Here is a 25,622-nt window from a genome sequence, read left to right as displayed (position 1 = left end):
TTAGCTTATATTTAAAATATGCAACTTATAAATTAGTACAATGAATATATATATTATTAATAATTTATAATTATATAATACGTAATTCCAAATCAGTAAAAATATATAATCAATACAAATTATTAATGCAATAAATAAATGAAAGTAATTAATATATAATAATAGCATTAGTAAAATATTATAACTATATTGTGAATGTAATGTAATATGTAATTTATAAATTAGTATAACTAAAACATATATAGAATTAATAAAATCTATAATGATATATATATATATATATATATATATATATATATATATATATATATATATATATATATATATATATATTTAATAATTAGTTAATTATAAATAATTAGTTAATTATATAATTAATATAAATTATTAATGCATTAAAAATGCTACTTAAATTAATACTAATTAAAAATTAGTATCACTAATAAAAATTGGGAAAAAATTATATATTCAGATATGAATTATTTATTAACAGCCCAGAACTTTTATTTGTTTGTTTGTTTGTTTATAATCATAATTAATGCAAAAAAGAAACACAATTAATAAACCAATATAATTAAAATATCAACAATAGCAGTAAATTAAATTAACATATTAAATATGTAACATAAACGTAATAAATGTAATTAATAAATTAGTATAATTAAAATATATAATTAATGCAAATGATTAAAGCAAGTAATAAATGAATAATTAATAACAGCATTAGTAAAATATGTAAATATTTAACAACTTATATGTAAAATATGCAACTCATAAATTATATATATATAATAAAAATACAATAAATATATATATAATTATATAATAATTAGTAAATATATATAATTAAAACATTATTAATGCAATAAATAAAAGTAATAAATTCATATAATATTAGCATTACTAAAATATTATAACTATATTGTGAATGTAATGTAATTTATAAATTAGTTTAATTAATGTGTCTAATTAATAATATATATAATTATATAATATATATTTATTAATTAATGCAATAAAAACGCTACTTATAAAATTAATAGAATAAAAATAAAAGTATCACTAATAATAATTGTGAAAATAAAGTTAATATACAGTAATAAAAAGTACAATTACTAAAAATGATTAATACAATAAATATCTGGAAGCAATAAATACAACTAGAATATATAATTAATTAAAAAAATATAGAAATGCAACAAACAATGGAAGTCACAAATTAATGCAATTAAAATAACATTAATAAAGTATTCTAAATACATTAACAAAAAATAATAAATGAGTATAATTTAAAATATGTAATTTAAAAGATGCATCAGTCAAAGAAACACCAAGTAGCTCTGCTAAATCCCATGATTGTGAGCTCTAAAACGAAAAAGTAAATCAAACATTGATCTTTTATAATGTTGATCTTATATAACGTTAAATGGTAAATCATGCTTGCAACGTCAAGGTCATAGGTTTGATTCCCAGGGAAAAGCAAGAAATGAAAAAATGTAAACATGTACCTTGAATCCAATGTCTATAAAATGCATAAATGTAAATGTAAATATACTGTCATTCTTTTCTGATTTTTAATGATCTTTACCTTGGTGTGTCTCTCAGGGATCCAGCTGAGGAAAGTGGAGGAGCAGCGGGAACAAGAGGCCAAACACGAGCGCGTGGGCAACGACGTGGCCACGATCCTGTCGCGCCGCATCGCCGTGGAGTACAGCGACTCCGAAGACGACTCCGAGTTTGACGAGGTCGACTGGATGGAATAAGAGAGAAAGACGAACGTCACGGGATCAAGAGTTTCAGGAAGGAGGCACATGGAATCTCAGCTAACCTTCTTCCCAATAACAGTTTTCCCACAAACACTCTCCGATCAGTCGCAGTCCAATTCAGGAAACACCCGGACTGCAGACGACTGTATTCGATGTTCCCAGAATGCTTTGCTTTTAATGTTTTTTAACCACTTGTTGTGCAATTGATGAATGAAAATAACCATGTTGGGTTTTTTTATCTGTCATATTTCTTTCATTTGAATTCGTCCGTTGTTAATTCTCAGTAGGAACCACAGAAGCGGTTGTTTGGTTGTTATTGTTCAGCGCGAGACGACAGGGGCCTCTTCTGGTCACGACAGGAACGTCTCAATGCGGCAGATCAAATGTGTCATATCAGAATGTGACGGATGCTTATTATACTTTCAATATCATCTAAACCGTTCTTCCATTTCAGAGATGTGATGTTTGATGTCAGTGTGTGCTTGTGATGGACAAAGTGAAAGGAAAAAAAATATGAAGGAACGTTTTTATAACGTGTCAAGACTACAAAAATGCATGAGGGAATCTCTTGTTAAGGTTATATTTCACCTTACAGTAAAAAATGAAGTAAAAAAAAGTGTTATTTCTCATTAGGATTTTTTAAATTTTGTCTTGTACAAAATATAAATTTTGTTGTGCACTACAATTGTGAGAATTTGAGAAAGAAAATTTCAATTTAATAATTTGAAGGAAAATAAATAAATAAATAAATATCAAACTGTATTTTAAACAATTATAAATACATTTTTAAAATATAAATATAAACTCTACAAATTGACATGTTGGGCTTAATTTTCCTCCTTTTAATTTTTTTTTTTTTTAAGTATTTTATAATTTGAAGGAAAAAAAAAATTTATATAGAGAGAGAAAGAGAGAGAGAGAGAAACCATTTTTCCTCCAAATTATAAATAAATGTTTTTAAATATAAACATTGACCTTTAAAAATTGACATTTTGTCCTAAAATGGGCTTAATTTTCTGTTTTCTTTTTTTTCCTGAATATTTTATCATTTGAAAATAAAATATATATTATATATATATATATATTTGTGTATGTATGTTATAATATATAAAAAGATATTTTAAACAAATTTTTTAAATATAAACATTAACTCTTAAAAATTGACATTTTGTCCTAAAATGGCCTTGATTTTGTTTATTTTATTTTATTTTCTTTTCTTTTCTTTCCTTTTCTAAATATTTGATCATTTGAAGGAAAAAATGTGTTGATTTATAATAATAATAATTAATAATAATAATAATAATAATAATAATATATATATATATATATATATATATATATATATATATATATATATATATTATATATATATATATATATATATATAATATTTGAAACAATTTTTCCTCCAAATTATACATACATTTTTTAAATATAAACATTAACTATAAAATGTACATTTTGTCCTAAAATGGGTTTAATTTTCTATCTTTTTTTTCTTTCTCTTTTTTCTTTTTCTCAATTATTTATTTTATTTCGGGGTGAAATGTGACATTTTCATGAGATTCATCTATTGAAATATTGACACCTTCCCATAAAGGTCCAACAAAAACATTGTAAAAATTGTGCCCTTTTTTTCTGGGGTCTATAAATTGTAATTTATTGCATTTTTCAATTTTTGAACAAATGAACAAAATTGTTTGCCAAAACATGAGAACAGACCTGGTCATATTTCAAAAGAGACTTTGTGAGTGAACAAGAGCTGAAAAGAAATGCTTGTCGTCTGTCTGTCGGTGTTGGGACTGGACATTGTTTCTCTTTCTTAGGCCTTATGGTTTGTATAAATGTTGATGAGTTGAATGTATTGTGCTGTTACTACTTTTGCCTGCATTTCTCCAGCATTCGCTGTTTCTATGTTCCAAACGGAAAAAAAGAGATTCAGAAACAAAGATTAAACATGATTTAAAATACTGTATACCGTGTAACGTATGTAACTGTTTACTGTAACAGTTTGCTTGAATTAATAAAAACTAATGTTCAAGGTTCTGACAGGATACTGAATTATGGGCTCGTCCATTCATAAGTAAAATTTGAGGACAGAAACATAAATATTTCTACAATTATATATGTGGATTTACACAAACTTTTACAGTTACGGCAGGCAGTTTCTGTCAAATAAATACATTTTCTATTCATATAAAGTCAGTTGAGATACCCGTCGGCGATCGCAGGGGTTTGGTGTCAGATAAATACATTTCATATTTTTGTACTGTCACTTTAACTACTTGTTAGCGATCTCATGGGTTTCGTGTCAAATACGTTTTATATTCATAAGTATTAACTTTCAAATACCTGTCAGCAATTGCAGGCAGTTTCTCTCAAATAAATAATTTTTTATTCATATAAATTAACAAATAAATATTAGCGGTCGCAGGCGCTTCCTGTCAAATACATTTTATGTTCATACACAGAATCTTTAGGTAGTTAACAGTAACGGCAGGCAGTTTGTGTCAAATAAATACATTTTCTATTCATATAAAATAAGTTCAGATACCCGTCGGCGATCGCAGGGGTTTGGTGTCAAAAAAAATAGGATTTCATATTTTTGTACAGTAGCATCAACTGCTTGTCAGCGATCGCATGGATTTCGTGTCAAATACATTTTATATTAATTAACATTTTTCTTATTATTATTATCATTATTATTATTCATATAAAATAACTTGATATAAGTGTCAGTGGTCGCAGGCGCTTGCCACCGCTGACACTTATTTCAAATTATTTTATTTGAATAGAAAATGTATTTATTTGACAGAAACTGGCTTCGATTACTGACTGGTATCTGAAGATAATGTTTATTAATATAAAATACATATGACACGAAACCCATGCGATCGCTAAAAAGTAGTTGATGTTACAGTACAAAAATGAAATTTATTTATTTGACACCAAACCCCCGCGATCGCCGACAGGTATCTGTACTTACTTGATATGAACAGAAAATATTTATTTGACACAAACTGCCTGCCCTTACTGTAAAGTAACTGAGGTTTCTGTATATGAATATAAAATGTATTTTCTTTTTCTTTTTGGCATTTTTTTCCATTTTTCTTTGATAGGACAGTAGAGATGAGGCAAGAAGTGAGTGGAAGAGAGAGAGAGAGAGAGAGGGAGGTGGGATCGGGAAAGGTCCACGAGGCGGGATTCGATCTCGGGACACCCGAGGCACAACTCCACCGTAAGGCTATTGGCGCCGACATAAAATGTATTTGACAGGAAGCGCCTGCAATTGCTGACAGGTATCTGAAGATAATGTTTATTAATATAAAATGTATTTGACACGAAACCCATGCCATCGCTAAAAAAAGGTAATGTTACCATACAAAAATATGAAATGTAATTATTTGACACCAAACCCCTGCGATAGCCGACACATCTCAGTTTTTACTTGTCATGAACAGATAATGTATTTATTTGACACAGACTGCCTGCTGTTACTGTTAAGTATCTAAGGATTCTGTATATGAATTTTAATGCATTTGACAGTTTGGTGTCAAATAAATACATTTCATATTTTTGTATGGTAGACCTAACATCAACTACTTTTTAGCGATCGCATGTCTTTCGTGTCAAATACATTTTATATCAATAAACATTAACTTCAGATACCAGTGAACAATCGCAGGCAGTTTCTGTCAAATAAATACATTTTATATTCATATAACTTGAAATAAATGTCAGCGATCGCACGCCCTTCCTGTTAAATTTTATATTCATATACGAAAAACCTTAGTTATTTCACAGTAACGGCAGGCACTTTGTGTCGAATAAATACATTTTATATTCATGTAAGGTAAGTTCAGATACCCGTCAGCGATCGCAGTGGTTTGGTGTCAAAAAAATAGGATTTCATATTTTTGTACGGTAACATGAACTGCTTGTCAGCGATCGCATGGGTTTCGTGTCAAATACATTTTATATTAATAAACACTAACTTCAGATACCAGTATAATAAACACTAACTTCATACCAGTCATCAATCGCAGGCAGTTTCTGTCATATTAAAATATTTTTAGTCAAATAAAATAATTCGAAATAAGTGTCAGCGGTCGCAGGCGCTTCCTGTCAAATGCATTTAAATTCATATACAGAATCCTTAGATACTTAACAGTAACAGCAGGCAGTTTGTGTCAAATAAATACATTATCTGCTCATGACAAGTAAAGACAGAGACGCGTCGGCGATCACAGGGGTCTGGTGTCAAATAAATACATTTCATATTTTTGTATGGTAATATCAACTTTTTAGCGATCGCATGGGTTTCGTGTCAAATACATTTTATATCAATAAACATTAACTTCAGATACCAGTCAGCAATCGCAGGCAGTTTCTGTCAAATAAACACATTTTCTATTCATATAAAGTAACTTGAAATAAGTGTCAGCGGTTGCAGGCGCTTCGTGTCAAATACATTTTATGTCGGCGCCAATAGCCTTATGGTGCAGTTGTGCCTCGGGTGTCCCGAGATCGAATCCCGCCTCGTGGACCTTTCCCGATGCCACATCCCTTTCTCTCTCTCTCTCTCTCCCTCCCATTCACTTACTGCCTCATCTCTACTGTCCTATCAAAGAAAAATGAAAAAAAAAAACAAACATTTTATATTCATATACAGAAACCTCAGTTACTTAACAGTATTGTGTCAAATATATTTTCTATTCATATAAAATAAGTTCAGATATCCGTCGGCGATCGCAGGGGTTTGGTGTCAAATAAATAGGATTTCATATTTTGTACACTCTAAAAAGTGCTGGGTTATTTCTTTAAACACATTGCTGGGTTAATTGTGCTGGGTCAAAATTCTGGGTTGTTTGAGGTACTGTAAACACACAGTTGGGTTGATCATGCTCGGTCAAATGCAATTTCACCACTGAACACGGGGTTGGGTTATTTTAACCCAACCGGTTTGTTTATTTTTCCACTTATCGAACTTTCTGGATTCTTCACTCGTCTCCTCGTCAGGCGGTCACGCAATTCACTGCAAGCAGGATTATACGGTAAGTTAATATGATTATATGATTATTTACCTTTATTTTTTAATAAGTTGTGGTTTAAAGCACAGTAATTTCACTGTTTAATGCAATATTTGATATGTCGCTGTGCGGGGTTAGCGTTTATTCTGTGAATGATTAACGAACGTTAAGTAGCAGCCATAGTGAGGTACTTTCTTGCCTCAACAATCGCTTTATCGTTAAATAAAAGTTGTGTGTGTGTGCAAAGTTTTATTTATACACAGTACACATCCTTTTTTATCAGTACTGTCCATTTTTACCGCTTCATGAAACCAGGCATATGTTAGAAATACGGGGTAAGTTCAGTTACTGTCTGCATACTGTATGGCTTTGTAATGTTTTGACAGAATTATGTCATTTCGTACTAAAATTGATCTTTTAAGGGCATATTTTTTTCAAGTCAATATCTGCGACGTGCCGAATCCAACGATAGATCCGTCATTTTTATGTTGTGCATTTTCGCGCTCTTTTTTCCCTCAGGTAGCTGCATTAGCTCCGCTATGCACCTTACTTTAACTCTCGTGGTGTATAAGCAGTGGTGTAGTGCAGGGTATACGCAGCTTATGTCCACTTCTTTATCAGTTGGCTTTGCTTGTACCCACTTCTAAATCCCCTCTGTTGCGCATCGAGTATGTCCTGCATTAGCCAAAATCGTGACAGTCCACATGAATAGCTCATTTGATCGTATGTGCGTATATGCAAATATTCCTTAAAAACACCCGGTAACGACAGTGATGCGGTCAGAACAGTGGCGCGGGCTTCCTTTTAAATACATTTGATGATTGCGCCTAAATGCGCCCGCGCCCGCTCCGTCCACTCCTCCACCCAGCTGCTGCCTGTTCACACGCGAGGGCATGTCAGAGAAAACCCGACCGATTTAATCAGAAACTGCGGAGAATCACGTGATCTGTGTTTAAACGATTGTGCTGCATGTAAACGCATTAACCTGCTTTCTATATAAAATAAGTAATTGTTTTGTGAAATTCTAATTTTCTAAATCTGAAATTTCATTCTAGATATGTGAGATTCTTGCTGGTGCAGATGGACAGCTTTGAAATAGAGAAGTTCAAGGAAAGGCAGCTTGATACCCTGGTTAAAACCTTTGAAGGTAAGTTCTCTTTCAATAACATTCAGTAACCATGATTTGTTTTAGAATTTGATCTTTTCATTAAAATAACCATAGTTACTGGTATTATACATAGTTACTTATTTAACCACATTTGTGTGTGTGTTTTTTTTTTTTTTTTTTTTTTTCTTCAAATTTGATCAGATTTTACAAGACTTCAGGAAGCTACATCCAGAGGCAGACTTTTTGGTAGACTGGGCTACATTTGCAAGATGGAAAGGTGCATTAAGAGCTGGGTGACATGACTTCAGGTAAAGTATTTCCTATAATATGTCAATCTATAGAAAATTTTCACATGAAAGTGTTTCACTGTGTTGTTTTGATTATGAGATAAGTTTCACAGTTTGCACTGTATTATTCTTATGGTCTAGACGTTAAAGGGGAGAGTGCTTTCAAAGTCCTGCCCATTCTGGAGGAAGGGTCCACAGAACCACAACCACAGAAGTCTGGAAGCCATTCATTGACATACAAACCTGTAAGTTGTGTTTTACTTTTTCTATATATATATAATGAATTTTTGGAAACTGATATTTCCCACTGACACACTACAGCAAAAAATAGAAATCACTGACTTAAAACAATTGTTTAGCTGGTGAAAATACTAGTGTTCCAATCATTTTGGCCACCACTGTATGAAGTGTTCAGATGTAAAAGACTAAAAATGTGCAGTTTGAAATTTTCTTCTAAAATGAGTATATTTTAAGGCCTAAGTGTCTTCAAGACTAAGTGTCGTATAATTAACAGGTGGAGACCAGCATGTTGGATTTGTGCCTTGGGGACAAGACAACGACATCCCAGACCTTCACCATTGTTACGGGCCGTGCCACTGAAGCCACTGACTTGTTGCCGGGAAATTTCTCCACCTTGCAGTATATTATACTGATGGACATAAGTCTTCATGTGTGAATTTTATTATTATTTTTTTTTTTTAAGACCAACTGTTTTTTCTGGCCAATTGTAACATGTTTTAAATTGTCATATGTATTGTCTGGTGGACACTTTGTTTGGCTTAGTTTTAATCGCACAATGTTTAGAACGATTCTCATGTGGTAATCATTCATTTCTGAGTGTTCTGCTGCTGCAATGTTAACAAAGAATGGGAATCTACAGTGCCTAGTTTACACAGTTTTGTGTTTTAAAGTAACTGATCTACTAAAATTGTTGTTTTATGTGTCTGTAATGGTTGGATAAATTGTTTTTGCATTTGAAAATTGTTTTAAAAAGAAATAAAACTTGTTAAATTGATGTTTACAGTTGCATTTTTTTGTGTTTTTCTAACTGTATTACAGAAAAGCAATAATAATTTTACATTCTTCTGTGATTATTTATTATTATTGGTAAATATAAAGGTAGCAAGGCAATAAGACAAAAAATAACCGAATGATTAGGTTATGTTTAACCCAGCAACACAGTTAACCTGACCCACTGGTTGGGTCAAATAATCAACCCAGCATTCTGGGTCAAATGGTTAAACCCAGCACTTGGGTCAAAACAACCCAACGCGTGTTCTGTCCCATAGTTACCCAGCGGCTGGGTTAAGGTTGGGTTATTTTTTAACCCAGCACTTTTTAGAGTGTACTGTCCTATCAAACAAAAATGGAAAAAATGCCAAAAAAAAAAAAAAAAAAAAAAAAAAAAAAAAAACCAGAGAGAGAGAGAGAGAAAAGAAACAAAATAACGGCAGGCACTTTGTGTAAAATAAATACATTTTCTATTCATATAAAATAAGTTTAGATACCCGTATCGCAGGGGATTGGTGTCAAATAAATAGGATTTCATGTTTTTGTACGGTAACATCAACTGCTTGCCGGCGATCGCATGGGTTTCGCGTCATATACATTTTATATTAATAAACATTGTCTTCAGATACCAGTCAGCAATCGCAAGCAGTTTCGGTCAAATAAATACATTTTCTATTCATATAAAATATCTTGAAATAACTGTCAGCGGTCGCAGGCGCTTCCTGTTTGGTGTCAAATAAATACATTTCATATTTTTGTATAGTAGACCATTTTTTAAAACATTTACAAATTCTATTTTTTAAATAAACTGTTACTTTAGCTGTCAGTACAACATACAGTGCCCTCCACTAATATTGGCACCCTTGGTAAATATGAGCAAAGACGGCTATGAAAATAAATCAAATGCTTTGTTTATCTTTATGATCTTACAATAAAAAAATTCACAAAATGCTAACCTTTCATTGAAGTAAACCAATTAAAAGTGGGGGGAAACTTACCTTATGAAATAAATGTTTTTTCTCATATGCATGTTGGGCACAATTATTGGCACCCTTAGAAATTATAATGAGTAAAATATCTCTGAAGTATATTCCCATTCATATTTGCATTTATTTAGCACACTAGAATGACTAGGAGTATGATATTGTCTAGCAATAACTTCCTGTTTCACAGGATTATAAATATGAGGAGCACAAAGGCCAAATTTCCTTAATCATCCATCACAAGGAATAAAACCAAATAATATAGTTCTGATGTGCAGAACAAGATTGTTGAGCTTCACAAAATAGAAAGTGGCTGTAAGAAAAGAGCCAAAGCATTGAAAATCCCAATTTCCATCATTAGGACAATAATTAAGAATTCCAATCAACTAAAGATGTTACAAATCTGCCTGGAAAAGGACGTGTGTCTGTATCGTCCTAATGCATGGTGAGGAGGAGAGTTTAAGTGTCCAAAGACTCTCCAAGGATCACAGTAGGAGAATTGCAGAGATTAGTTGAGTCTTGGGGCCGAAAGACTAAAAAAAAAATTCAAACAGCCCCTACATCACCACATGTTGTTCAGGAGGGTTTTAAGAAAAATCCTCCTTGCTCATCCAAAAACGAACTCCAGCATATTCGGTTGTCAGACACAACTTGAATTTCAACTGGGACTGGCTTCTGTGGTCAGATGAAACTAAAAAAAAGAGCTTTTTGGCAGCAAACACTCAAGATAGGTTTGGTACAAAAAGTACCCCATGCCCATAATTTTGTGGGCTTATTTTCCTGCCAGAGGTCCTGGACATCTTGTTCAGATACATGGCATCATGGATTCTAGCAAATACCAACAGATAAAAAATGTAAACCTGACTGCATCTGTTAGAAGTTCTATAATGAGCTGTGGTTGGATCTTCCATCAGGACAGTGATCCAAACCAAACATCAAAATCAACACAAAAACGTGTCACTGAGCATAAAATGAAGCTTCTGCCATGACCTGAACCCTATAGAAAATGCGTGAGGTGAACTGAAGAGAAGAAGCACCAGCATGGAGCTGGGAAACTAAAGGATCTGAAGAGTTTGTGTATGAAGGAATGGTCTCTGATCTCTTGTCAGGTGTTCTCCAAACTCTTCAGGCATTAAAGAAGAAAACACAGAACTGTTATCTTGAATAAAGGACGTTGCAATAATTGGGTGCCAACAATTGTGGTCAACATGAACTACAGAAAAACATTTATTTCATAAAGAGATTTTCCCCCTGCTTTCCATAGTTTTACTTAAATGATAGGTTAGAATATTGTGAATTTTTTGAATGAAAGATTAAAAGAATAAACAATGCAGATTTATTCTTACAGCCACCTTTGCTCATATTTACCAAGGGTGTCAATATTAGTGGAGGGCACTGTAGTATTTCACATTCAAACTAAACGTGAGGTTCAATATTAAGGAAATGAATGTCACTCACCAGCGCCGCCTGTCTGTCCGTCAGAGAAGCGCATCAGACCAAATCCGACCTGTAATGAGCTACTGTGACCTGTAGAGGGCGCTACAGTATTGATAATACATTCCTGTGGGTTTTAAGAAAAATGCCTGCAAGTGGGAAGGAGTGAGCAGCTGCTATCACAGACCGACACAAGCTTTTGTCAGTTAAGTGCATCATTCGGGTTTTTAAAGTGCACTTTTTCCTTTTACAAGTTTCAGTGTGAACACACTACTCGCACTATTTATACTACACAACTTTACACACACTCAAAGACCTTATTTAACTAAAAACATTTTTTGTTACTTTAGGGATTCGTGTACGTCATCTTTTTTGTGGACTAATTAATAAAAACTAATTAAAATATTAATAATAATAATATATATTGGCGTATTTGCAAACGTTCTCTGTGGATCCCGCCTTCTCGCACGCCACGATTGGTCGATTATGTACACAGCCTGCACGCTATTGGTCAAACAACTTCTCAGTCATTCCCTTTAGAAAGTATGAAAATAATAGGAAAACTCAGCAATTTTATGCAATTTAGAAATTAGTTTAGGACGCACTGTGACCCTAAACACTTTAATGCGGTAAGAATGAAACCTTGAGTCTAAAAATATAACGACATGTGATGAAACGTCACTCAATAAATGCGTTTATTAGGGCCGCAGAGTTCCTGGTGCACAGACACTAAAGTATTTACTACAGTCTGCACTTTCACCTAGTACACTAAGTGTGCGTGCGTGCGCAAGTTGCCTATAATCCATTTCCGTTTGAGCGTAAAGTTTTTACAGTGCATCACTTAATTTCACTCAAATTATTCAAACGCTTGATTACACTAATTGTATTCTTTCCATCTGAAAGAACATTGTTTTCAAAAAATAAAAACAAATTTGCCGGATGATTGAAAACACTTGTTTATTTCAGATTTAATTCCTCCTTATTGTATTTGTTAGTGAAGGTAATGAACGAGAGAATGATGAAGAGGAAGGAAGACGCTGCTGACGTTGATGATGATGAAGGTTAGTGTCGTTCAGTGGGTGTGTTGCTAAGATGACTCGAGCCGCTTTGGAGATTCAGATGGCTCGCGTGGGCGCGCATGAATAAAACATCAAGGGAGCGCAGACAAAACACCACGGGAATCACTGCAGAAATGTCCAGAAACAAGCATCGGAGCAGAACGAACCCGGAATATCCCGAACAAAGACGATACGGACGGAGACGCTCATAAATGTCTGTGTTGCTGAATCTCACTGTGAGCTCTCAGAGATCTCAAACAGACCGTGAAGTCCAGATCAGAGATGATGTCACTCTAATAGAGGACAATAAAACATATTTAAACAACATCTGCCCGGTAGAGTTCGACTGAGACCGCGCCGCAGCCGTCCGTCACGTTATGCACACGCTTGGTGACGTCACGCGGACTTTCTGCGCTGAAACCAAATGTTCGTTGTGAGTTTTGCGGACTGGAAAAAGAAACGATTTTGGATTATTAATTTGGAGGAATTTAGAAGCCCGTTCATGATAGAAATTTGTATATTTGATGCGCGTTCTTATTTTCAGAATGTCTTTTAGGAAAGTAAAGAACAATACATTATACAATTATTTATTTTATTAGGAAAATACCACATATATAAAAGGAAAAGGTTTTTTCATATTTTATAAACGACATTACATTATACATAAACATTTGAACTAACTAAACAAAAAGCGCTATATAAATGTCATTTGAACTAATTATTGAAATGCTGCTAAAAAAATAAATAAATAATTAATAAATAAATAAATACTATAAAAGTATAAAATGTATTTTTTTAAAATAATTTTTAAAATGTTTTTAAACACGTATATAAAAATGACCAGAGTTTTTATAACTATTTAATATATGTTAAATAGTTAATATATATATATATATATATATATATATATATATATTTTTATTATTATTATATTTTATGATTAAATATATATAACCATCTAAAGGATAAATCTCTGAAAACTTGTCCAGAACATATCCAGATCATATTTCAGTCATTTTCACAAAATATATTAAAACTGGAATTTATATATATATATATATGTGTGTGTGTGTGTGTGTGTGTGTGTGTGTGTGTGTATAAACCCTAAAAATAGATAGATACTTTTATATATATTATTATTATTATGGAAAATTATTATAACCTTTTTAATCCTAATCTTTACTCGTTTTGTTTTGTAGCTTCTAGACAGTTAATAAAACTATAAAGAATGTTCAATACTGTTGTGTTATTGTTAACACATTAATGCATACTAGCATTTTTGGTTTTCAATCAAACTTGTATTTTAGCTGTAAAGCTATGCTAACGATGCTATATATATATATATATATATATATATATATATACTGTAAAAAATACTTTTTCAATGATTATTGGAGTACATTTGACAAGAAAACGCTATTTCAGGTTTTCTACTTCAAAATTTCACATGCAATGCCTTTAATGCAAATGCAAGATTGCCATTTCGTTAATTATTTGTGAAATTTAATTTCTAAGTGAAAATTATCTACACCAGTTTTTTTTTTTTTTTTCATTGCATATGACATTACATTTACACTGGTGCATTGTGCACACGCTTACGCGCACATATCAAAAGTGGTCTTCCACTGAATTGAAGATATAGGGTTTAATGCATTTCCTGGGAATAGAACCCATGACCTCCTGTCTGAACTACAGGAACATGAGAAAACATCTTTTTCACTTCTTCCAGCTCCAAACCTCTTCAGGACGGCACGTCATCGGGCGCCCAACAGACACCCACCATCCCACAGCCGTGATAAAGCCCGTCTGCTGCACCCACATCCATCAGAATAACGCTGTGATTCAACATTTGAAGCTCGGAGCGCAGGAGGAGGATCACTGAGCGGCTGTTCAAACACAGACAGATAACACACAATCACCTCAGTCTGGACTCTAATAGAGGTCTGCTTTAAGCTTCTATTACAAAAACATAAAAAGCTCAGCATCTATTTCAGTCACAAACATCACAAAAAGCCTGTTTTACAAGACCATCATGTAATTTTCCAAGGCTAGACCTAATTATGATTCAGAAACGGCATGTTTAAATATAGTGCATCTTGTGTCAATGACTGTCTATTAATGTCACTGCGAGGGCAAGAGAGTCAAAATGACATCAGAATCAATTTACCATCAGGATATGAGGAGAAAAACTGAAGAACTTTTACTCTGAAACCATTTTCACTCAGAAATTGGTAGTAAATTTCAGAAATAATTGCACAGAAATGGCAAGCAACATTAAATTAAACATTAAATATTTAAAGCAGAAGGGCTGAAATAGTATGCAATTTCATATTGACTTTGTTTTTTAATAAAAATACATCTTATTTATTTTCTAAATGCATGTTATTGTCAATAACGAATCCATAATTTTTTTTAAGTTGGTAATTTTTAATGAAAATGTCAACGCTTGAAGATGAAATGTCAACACTTTAATGAAAATGAAAACGCTTAACTGTTATTTATTTATTTATTCAAACTGGTAATTTTTTATTTAAAATTTTCAAATCTGGATCTTTCAGTGCACTTAATGTTTTTTTAATTGTAATTTTTATTCAAAATATCACGTTATCTATTAAACACACCTAAAGTCATTTTCTTACCTCTGAAACTTGGACGCAATTGTTTCGATAGTTTTGAGCCAATCATCTGAGCCGTGAAATTCATGTGACTGATCAAGCTGGGCCTGTGGGAAATGAAGTCATGACAATACTTGACATCACAAGAACAAAAATGTAAAGTATAAATATAAAATAACATCTATTTCACACTTTTAAGAGCCTTCGAACAAGAATCAAACACTAAAAAATCTACTGTAATTAAATATTTGCAGTATCGGATTCAAAAGATCTTAATTTCAAGTTCTCATGGATTTCATATATTAGTCTTTGACAAGTTACAATAAAGGTTTCCTGCTTTTTAATGTTGGTTTTTGGGAAATAACATGGAGGCCAATGAATGAATTTTCACTGTGTACAGCCTTTCCAAAACACATCTACGTGTTGAAACTTTGCATGCACATTCATGACCCTAAATGAGAACAAGTCACCAAATTTCAGCAAAAAATAAACAGCTGAACCAATTTTCAGGCAATCAAATTGACCTGCAATAAACCAGCATGTCTAGAGCACTTGTAAATCTATTAGTCTTGTAGGGACCTTAAAAGCCTGAAGGATGGATGTAATTAGCAGTGCTGAGATGTTACCAGGATGTTCCTGCTCCATCTGCTTCAGTGATGACGGAACTGAATGAATGAATCTGTATGAGCATCTCGTCCACTCTTGAACTTAATTAGTGCTGAAGGAGGAAAAATTCATGACTTTCAGACACAAGCTTCATTAATCAGCGAACACAGCAGGTGCTGACAGTGACGGTGACGACACAATCCAAGAGATTCACCAAGTGTCTTCTGATGTCTGTGACTTCACCATTTTAACCAATTATTACAGTTTTGTGCATAATTTCACTGCTTTATATAGATAATTATATTTAAATCAGTGGTTCTAGACTTACATTACTCTAAAAACCCTTTCACCAGCCAACAAAATATTCAAAGGCCCCAATACATTATTATTAACAGATACTTGGTGTGTCAATATAGGTAAATTAAATAATTACAATTGGGTGCATTTTAAAATGGTATGCTCTTCAATAAAAGCAACAGTTGTTGAGAAAAAAAAAATATATATAATTTCAATTTAGCATTTTAATTAAATCAATATTTCACCCAAAAATGAACATTTGCTGAAATGTGCTTACCCTCAGTCCATCCAAGATTAGGATTGAGTTTGTTTCTTCATCATATTTGTAGAAATTTGTCATTCCATCATTTGCTCACCAACGGATCCTCTGCAGTGAATGGGTGCCATTAGAATGAGAGTCCGAACAGCTGATAAAAACATTACAATAATCCACAAGTAATCCACACCACTCCAGAACATCAATTAATATCTTGAGAAGACAGAAGCTGAAACAAATCCACCTCTAAGACGTTTTTAACTAAAATACGAATCCATAATCCAGTGAAAAAGTGGTCTGGACTGAATCAGGAGAGAAGTGTGCACAGATCAAGCATCGTTCACAAGCTAAAACAAAAAAAAAAAAACAAAGCTCTAAACAAATATGTGGCTGAATTTTGATGTGAGAGACGACAGGAGATGGACTTAGCGTTATTATCAACTCATAGTTTTAGTTAAAAACATCTCGATGGATTTGTTTTAACTTTTGTCTTCTCAAGATGTTAACTGATGGACTGGAGTAGTGTGGATTATTGTGATGCTTTTATCAGCTGTTTTGATTACCATTCTGACGGCACCCATTCACTGCAGAGGATCATTTTTAGATGCGCTGTCCCTTTAAATAGATGACATCAAGACAACATCATTCTCAACGGTTTCAGCTCTTGTATCATTCCTTCATTTCCTCACACACACACTCACTCACACTAACAAACACACTTTTAGCAATGAACACAGTCATTTTTAGTTTTCATGTTTTATTTTGTCACTCTTTTGTATAAAATGTACAGTCATGGACAACTTTACAAAATAGAAAACCCATCACACGAGTAACTCGTCAAACACTTAGGCCTACGCAATACTGCTTTGGCATCTAGTTTTGTACAGTAAAGTGCAACATGTCGCTTATAAATAATATAAATATACATTCTTGATGCGGGTCGTTGCTTGTTCACAGCGTGTAGAGACGCCCGGGTCTCAGTAAAGTGCAAAATGCGCAACAGACACTTTCAGCGCCATACTCATACTTCTGCACGTACAGGCGACATGAACGAGAGTTTAACCCTATAAAGCCTACCGAGGCCTCAGGCCTCAGTGATCAACACGAGCAAAAGCCGTCTGTCATCTAATTGATAGTGGAATTCAGCTGGTGCTTCACGTGTCTCTTTTTATCAAGTAAATGTCCGAAAAACTGCAGTCATATTTCCAGATAAACACTTACTGGACTGAAGAAGCTTGGCTTAACTTGATTCTTGAATCATTTTTTAGTCTTAAACCTGATCATCAGGATCTTTTGAGGAACGTTTGTTTCCGGAAGCTTTGCTTTCACTGTTCCTCAGTGGAGGAATGATCTTCACAAGCCTCCAAAACATCTCACATCTTTTGAGGAACGTTTATTTGTTCATCTCTCAATCATCATTGGATTGCATTGAATTATACCAAGACATATTATTGGAGATATAGAGCGATATACATTACAACTTGGATTTTTTGCTCAGATTTGGGTCTCTGAAAAATATTTAGCTATTTTTCAGGCTTTACAGGGTTAAAAACAATGCAGAGAGGATCTACACCTCGCTGGGCGATCTGGATCGGTACGAGCCGTTAGTCTGAAAGCAGCCGCAGAAGAGCATGTAGATGGAGCGCTGGATCTCGGTGTTGCGGTAGGCGTAGATGATGGGGTTGATCATGGAGTTATAGGTGGCGGGGAGCAGCGTGGCATACGTGTACACCTGCGGATACTCGCGCTCCCCGACCAGACAGTAAATGGCGAAGGGCAGCCAACTGGCACCAAACGTGCCCAGAATGATGGCGAGCGTGGAGACGCCTTTCTTGGTGGCCACGTAGTGCGAAGTGGTGAAGAAGTGCTGCTGCAGCGCGATCTGGTGCGCGTGGCGACACACTATCTTGCAGATCTTAAAGTACAGGGTGAGCATGAGGGCGAAGATGACGAAAAACGACGCGGCGAGGAGGGTGAGGTTGGTACGATTGAGCGGACGCACGATGCTGCAGGTGGATGCATCGTCCAAGCAGTTCCAGCCCAAAACGGGCAGCAGTCCCAATCCGAGCGACGCACCCCACGTCCCCACCAGCATCAGATGCACATAATGCAGCGTCTTCTCGGAGAAGTACGTCAAGGCGTTGTAGAGCGACAGGTAGCGGTCGACCGTGATGGCGAGCAGGCTGCTGATGGACGCCGTGAAGGACGCCACCAGGAATCCGACCGTAATAAGGCTGATGGTCTCGGACGAGACCAGATACTGAAACGCGAAGTTGAGGATTAATCCCATGCCGGCCAGCAGGTCGGCGGTGGCCAAGCTGCCAATTAGGACGAACATCGGATTGCGCAGCGTCGGCGTGTAAAAGATGATGGCCACCACAATGGCATTCTCGCAGGCGATCACCGTCCCCGACAGGCACAGCATGATGTCCCACGGGTTGACGTGGAACTCGAGGGCCGCCGATGAGAGCGCCAGAGTCTGGTTGGCATCGAAGGCTTCAGCTTCGAGCCACGCGGATGCTGGCAAACCCACACCGCTCTCGTTGAGCGCTGCGCTCTCGTTCATCGCTCAGCCTGAACACAAAACAATGACATGAGATTAGAAAAACCCATCAAATAAAACTATAAATGACAGCGGAGACTCCACACTCTGAATAAAAACTTGATTACATCATCTTATGCATTAAGACAATAATCATAAAATGTTTGTGCATAAACATCTTTTAAAAGTTGCAAGTGCACAATCAAAGTAGAAGCAGACGGAAGTCTTTCAGATGGATATTGTACTCGAAATAAGACGTAAAACCACATTAAGAAGTTCTAATATATCATTTGCATGAAGAAATCTCCTTAATAGTTGGCAACTGACAGTCAATTAGAACTGTCCATGGTCCTGAATCTTAAAATGTTGCTTTTTGTCAAGAACAAATCATCTGTTGTGAGCATAAACATCTGTTAAAAGTTGAAACTGCAAGTGCAGAATCAAAGTAGAAGCCAACAGAAGTCTTTTGGATGGATATTGCACTCAAAATAAGACGTAAAACCACATTAAGAAGTTGTATTATATCATTTGCATGATATCTTTGCACTATCTCCTTGATCGTTGGCAATTGACAGTCAATTGGAGCTGTCCGTGGTGCTGAATCTCGAAAATGTTGCTTTTTGTCAAGCTCAAAGTGCAATAAAGTATGTATTTTGAGCATAAACATATTTTAAAAGTTGTAAACTCTTGGTTAAGTACTTCATCTGCAAAAACTCTGCAGTTGCTGTCGTACTTTTTCCTCTATATAACTGAAAAAAGGCGATGTGGGCAGATGCGTGGAGTTTTCGCTTAAAATACAACCAAAAATCATATTAAGCGTAATTTAAAAGTACAAACTGGCACTTTTAAAAAACACAAATTAATCTCTAGGGTATTTGACGATTGATAATCGAATCGCTTTAAACGCTGATGCGCAAAACGTGCAAAAAAAGAAAAAAAATTGCTGTCTTTGCTTTTGATAGAATAGCAACTCTATGTGGAAAGAAAGAAGTCTTTCTGATAGACAGCACTTAAAGTGAGACAATTTAAATCTAATCAAAGTGAAAAATTAATTAATGGAGATAAAAGTAAACAAAGCGGCGTTTGAGCCGTGCGCTGTCCGTGGTGCTGAAACCAACTTCGCTTCAGGAAAAATGACAATAACGCGGTTTGTTTGCGCACAAACTCTCAAAACTTGCAGTTCAAACGCAGCATCTCATCTGAGTTTATAGCTGGGAAAAACGAGATATCGCTTGTCGTACCTTTTTCCTTCACATGGAGGAAAACAGAGACGAAGAGAGTTTCTTCAGCTGAGCACTCGCGTGTTCTTCTTCAGGTGAATCCTTTACTCCGGTCTGGATTCCCGGACATGAGTCCTGGATCTGGTTTAGAGCACGGGGAGCGGGCGAGGCACCGGCCATGCGGGAGCGGAGAGCGACTGACTGGCGTTTGCGGGTCCGAGCGGTGCTAATAAACCATGGTGACGTCAGCGCGCCGCCGCCTACATCTGCGCGCGACCGAGCAGCGCTGGGCGCATAACATCACCGATCTACAAGTGAATGATTGCAACTGATGTGCATAAGACAATATATCAATGTTTGATCCAATGGAACATGCTGAGCGCACGTGACGCGATTTATGCAATGATAAGTGTCAACTGCAACTGTATTTTATACAAAATCTGTTTGCATTCAATTAAGGCTAGCAAACTGGCATGATAGCATTAAAACTATTTACAACAATGCTTGTACAATGCATGCAAAATGATGTATATGTTTTCAGTACTGTAAGGCATGATCTTAAATTGGCAGTCTTACAGCAGTTTGCATTGAAAAAGATAAAGACAAAGCTTAATCTACAGACATTTGCAGCATCAAATTATTATCAGAAGAACGGACGAGGCCATTTGCAGCGTCAATGCGCGGGACTTCCGGTGTCATTTGTATCCGGTTAATTTAAGGTACAAAAAGAGTCCATTACGGTGCTTGATATTGCAAACTGGTATGTGTTATTATATTGTCTGAATGATCGTTATCAGAAATACACTGATTTGTAGCGCAAATAGTTTACAGTTTACTGCACTATTGTTATTACAGTTATTTACCGATAGTGGCTGGACATTCATAGGAAATGATAATCAAAATAATATAAATAATAATAATAATAATAATAATAATAATAATAATAATAATATATATATATATATATATATATATATATATATATAATATATATATATATATATATATATATATATATACATATATATATAAAATAATGCTTGTACAATGATTCATATATATAAAAATATTTAATAGAAATTAAACTTTAAAACGATTAAAAAATACAATACATTTATACATTAAAACTACTTTTAGTGTTTTAAAAAAAATAATAATTTTACTGATTAAATCGGATTAGTTTGTAGGGCAAATGATTCCAGAGTTCACTGCACTTTTATATTGTAGTTATTCACTTTTCAAAATATTGATTAATCAAGTTACATTAAGACAATTGATTTGTATTACAAATTTTCTGAAATTTTGCACTAATTTGCATTTTGTTGACATATTAGAGTTTTTACAGTGGGGATTTTGTATTTCTCTTTTTATCACTATAAATCAGAAAATACTGTCAACAGCCAGGAAAAACAAAGTATTTTCACCATATTTCAAATATTATGAAATATATCAAGTTTTAGTGTATGTAAGTGCTACTGAAGTGGAGAAAAAACGTTTTAAAATATGTATTAGAATTGAAATCTACCGATTTACTAATTAAATCAGACTAGCTTGTAGTGCAAATGATTTCAGAGTTTGCTGCACTTTTTTATTCTAGTTATTTGCATTACAAAATAAGGTGGATAGCAACAGTCTAAATGTCACTGCAGCTCACTGTAGGCCTATTTACCATGTTTTTATCTGACACCATCACAGTATCATGGTATATAATTGAGAATCCTTCATTACCATGGTACATGTACATTTGGAACATGTTAAAGAAGAATTTGATGGCATCACTGTACCATGGTACAGCCACAGTCAGTTTTGTACAGGATTTAGATGCACGGATATTAAATTCACACAACTTTTTGTGTCAAAGAGAACAAGCTCTGCAGGTGATTTAGTGACAGAAACAGTCTGCAGAAACGGTCTGTAATGGAGCTCCTGAGGTGAATGTTCCGTTCACATCGCCACAAAGCAGTCAAATATTCACAGCGAACAATCTGAGCGATCACAGCACCCGCGTGGCCTTTTTGAAGCTCCATTTACAGGATGCTTAGAAAGTCACAGACAGACCAATGACACACGACGCTCATTACAGCACAGTCTAATCAAAAAGAGATCAGAAAGTTTCTAATGTGCCTGACTTTAAGACTGAAACGACAGTTGCATGCACTGAAGAACATGTGAGAGGTGTTTTCTATAAAACAACAACATAGCATAGCAACACCTGCAACATCACATCAGCATCAGATGCGTAAACACTACGGCCTCAGAGAACAGTGTTAATTATAATACGACGAGGATAAAACTTCTATGTATATTATTATATAATATGTAAATTATTATTTTTTAAAAAAAATCAATAGAAATAAAATATTTACTTAAATAGTAAATATAAATATATCAATGTGAATACTACATATGATGTGTATATTATGTATATATTTAGTATAAAATGTAAATGTTTTCATGTATAACTTACATCTGTATGTCTGATGTGATCATGTGTGTCCTAATGACTGTCAGCAGTATGTGACTGCAGTGAAGCTCCTCTCTCTCTCTCTCTCTGTATCTCTCCATCTCTTTTTGTCCTGGTATCCTAGAAACCAGCATTTACTCACTGCTGAAAAATATGTGATTACAACAATGTAAACAGAAAAAACGAAAGAGGAGGGAGAGGAAGACTGAATGAAGAAGAAAACAAATTACTGAGAGAAAGCCAAATAACATCTCATGCAACAGGAAAAAAAAAGAGTAAAATAAATGTCATGTAATGCGTGATGAGCTGTGTGAATGACTGCAGTTCTAATGCATGAGCTTTAATACAAACTATCATAAAATAAACCTCCATGTGAGGCTGCATGTACATTTATCCACACAGATACTCATGACATAAATCAATTGCCTGAGTCAACAAACACATATACAGTTTAGTGTCATTATACAATTATTCCACTACAAGTATTCCAGAGAGCTATGCAATATAATACTGATTCATATAGTTAATGAGTTCTAAATGGTTTCTAACTGGATCAAGTGTCTGATCAAACAGAGACACAATCATATAAAAACTGGTCGATGTAAATATATATTTATATCAACAACTGAGTCTGAAGGGTAAAGAGATTTTTCTCTAGGATTTTACAGTCTGACGCCACATATAAACCGTATGAATATTTGTCAGTTCACATATTTACAATATGTAAATTGAAAAATAAATCAATTTAAAATAATATTTCAAGACGTGCAGACAAAACCAGCAGTAAAATGTAGATACTGACATACTTTCCCAGTTGATTATTCAAGGTATATTAAGTAAATTTATTTGTATTGGAAGTTTTCAGAAATGTTGTTTAAATACGCAAATGATTAAAGACGCACCAGTTCGCATGCATAATTTCCAGAACACTGAATAAAGCCTGATTCAAAATTCGTTATAGTTAAATGTTTTCACCAAGGGGATTTTGGATTTCTCTTTTCAGCACTTTATAAATCAAATACTGTCAGCAGACAGAAAAAAAAATCACTATGTTAAATTAATAAAAACATTCAGAATATAGACAGGAATAAATCTGTAAGTTTTGGTGTATGTAAGTGTTGCTGAAGTGGAGAAAAAACTTTTTAAAACATGTATTGGAATTAAAATCTATAGACGCAAATAGACAAATTGCAAAATTATAAACAGGGTAGTGATATATGAACAAACCCCTCAGTAAAAATATTCAGAATATACATATGAATAAAAGTGTAAGTTTTGGTGTATTTAAGTGCTGCTGGAGTAAGGAAAAAACTTTTTAAAACATGTGTTGGAATTAAAATTTATTGACGCAAATAGACAAATTGTAAAAATAAAACCAGGTTAATGATATATGAACAAACCCCTCAGCAAAAACCTTCAGAATATAGAGAAGAATAAAACTGTAAGTTTTGGTGTATGCAAGTGTTGCTGAAGTGGAGAAAAACTTTTTAAAACTTGTATTGGAATTAAAATCTAGAAACGCAAATAGAAAAAGTGCCAAAATAAAACCAAGTGAATGATATATGAACAAACCCCTCAGTAAAAACCTTCAGAATATACATATGAATAAACCTGCTAAGTTTGGTGTTAAGTGCTGCTGAATTGGAGAGGAAAAAAACTCATTTTGAGAAAACTGCCTTTCAAGTTCTGTACTATAATTAAAATCTACAGACGCAAATAGATAAAGTGCAAAAATAAAACCAGGTGAATGATGTATGAACAAACCCCTTAGTAAAAACCTTCAGAATATAGATATGAATAAAACTATAAGTTTTGGTGTACGTAAGTGCTGCTGGAGTGAAGAAAAAACTTTTTAAACTTGTATTGGAACTAAAATCTAGAAACAGTAGAAAAAGTAGAAAAAGTAGAAAAAGTGCAAAAATAAAACCAGGTGAATGATGTAGGAACAAACCCCTCAGTAAAAACATTAAGAACATAGAGAGGAATAAAACTGTAAGTTTTGGTGTATGTAAGTGCTGCTGAAATAGAGAAATAACTTTTTAAAACATGTATTGAAATTAAAATCTATAAACACAAATAGATAAAGTGCAAAAATATAACCAGGTGAATAATATATGAACAAACCCCTCAGTAAAAACCTTCAGAATATAGAGAAGAATAAACCTGCTAAGTTTGGTGTAAGAGCTGATGAACTGGAAAGGGGGGGCTCATTTTGAGAAAACTGCCTTTAAAGATATGTACTATAATTGAAATCTACAGACGTAAATAGATAAAAGTGCAAAAATAAAACCAGGTGAATAACGTATGAACAAACCCCTCACTAAAAACCTTCAGAATATAGAGAGGAAGTTTTGGTGTATGTAAGTGCTGCTGAAGTTGAGAAAAACTTTTAAAAAACTATATTGCAACTGAAATCTACAGACACACATAGATAAAAGTGCAATAAAACAAACGCTTAAATGTCTATTTTGGATGTTAATTTCCACTAGTCTGAAAGAAGACATGGAAGAGAAATAGACCAAATATGAGCAGTGCGTGAAAAACATCTTGCCTTAAATCCTGAAGTATATTCAGCTCAGTTTGAGCTCAAGTCTATTTTTCACTCTTAAAATGTTAGAATAACCACAGCGAGTGACACATTCAGATAAAAAGAGAATTCACATTTTTTATTATTTTTGTCCACATCTCTTTTCATCATTGTCCTGAGACTAATGGAGCTTTAATAAGGCCTGTAATCAGCAGCACTTTTCTGCGCGAGCGAAGGAGTATGCATGAATGTGTGTGTGTTCATAAGTTTCCACCTGCTGCCATGTGATTTCTGCAGACGCCTGTGCACTGGATTCAGACTCACGCGGCACACGGAGAGAGAAACGAGACGCTGCCTGCAGCAGAGAGACAAAGGCAGATGAGCATATATATATGAAATGTACACACACACACACACA

General features: G+C 34.2%; 2 protein-coding genes and 1 long non-coding RNA gene across 5 annotated transcripts in view; 2 read left to right on the top strand and 1 right to left on the bottom strand.

The window, feature by feature from the left end:
• The window catches only part of wasf1 (WASP family member 1), an 83,076-nt gene extending 80,108 nt beyond the window's left edge, over positions 1-2,968 (top strand). For all 3 annotated transcript variants that reach the window (XM_051138009.1, XM_051138008.1, XM_051138007.1), the window contains one exon: positions 1,606-2,968. In XM_051138009.1, coding sequence (XP_050993966.1) covers positions 1,606-1,763 — 158 coding nt within the window. In that variant the 3' untranslated portion in view covers positions 1,764-2,968. The remainder of the gene's footprint in view (positions 1-1,605) is intronic.
• Positions 2,969-6,757: 3,789 nt separating this feature from the next.
• Positions 6,758-9,158, top strand: LOC127182630 (uncharacterized). Its single transcript, XR_007829933.1, has 5 exons — positions 6,758-6,820; positions 7,852-7,943; positions 8,106-8,212; positions 8,333-8,436; positions 8,706-9,158. It is a non-coding gene; the product is annotated as an uncharacterized LOC127182630 (long non-coding RNA).
• An 8,045-nt stretch (positions 9,159-17,203) lies between these two features.
• On the bottom strand, positions 17,204-20,423 carry LOC127182624 (G-protein coupled receptor 6). Its single transcript, XM_051138013.1, has 2 exons — positions 20,235-20,423; positions 17,204-19,025 (listed from the first exon to the last, which is right to left on the bottom strand). The coding sequence occupies exon 2, from the start codon at positions 19,015-19,017 to the stop codon at positions 18,019-18,021; it is 999 nt and encodes a 332-aa protein (XP_050993970.1). The 5' UTR covers positions 19,018-19,025; positions 20,235-20,423; the 3' UTR covers positions 17,204-18,018.
• Positions 20,424-25,622: the final 5,199 nt, after the last annotated feature.

Source organism: Labeo rohita, chromosome 20 (genome assembly GCF_022985175.1).
Source record: "Labeo rohita strain BAU-BD-2019 chromosome 20, IGBB_LRoh.1.0, whole genome shotgun sequence".
In the NCBI taxonomy this organism is placed as follows: Eukaryota; Metazoa; Chordata; class Actinopteri; order Cypriniformes; family Cyprinidae; genus Labeo; species Labeo rohita.
The sequence above is the reverse complement of the archived record's forward strand: the minus strand, read 5'-3'. Positions and strand labels throughout refer to the sequence as shown.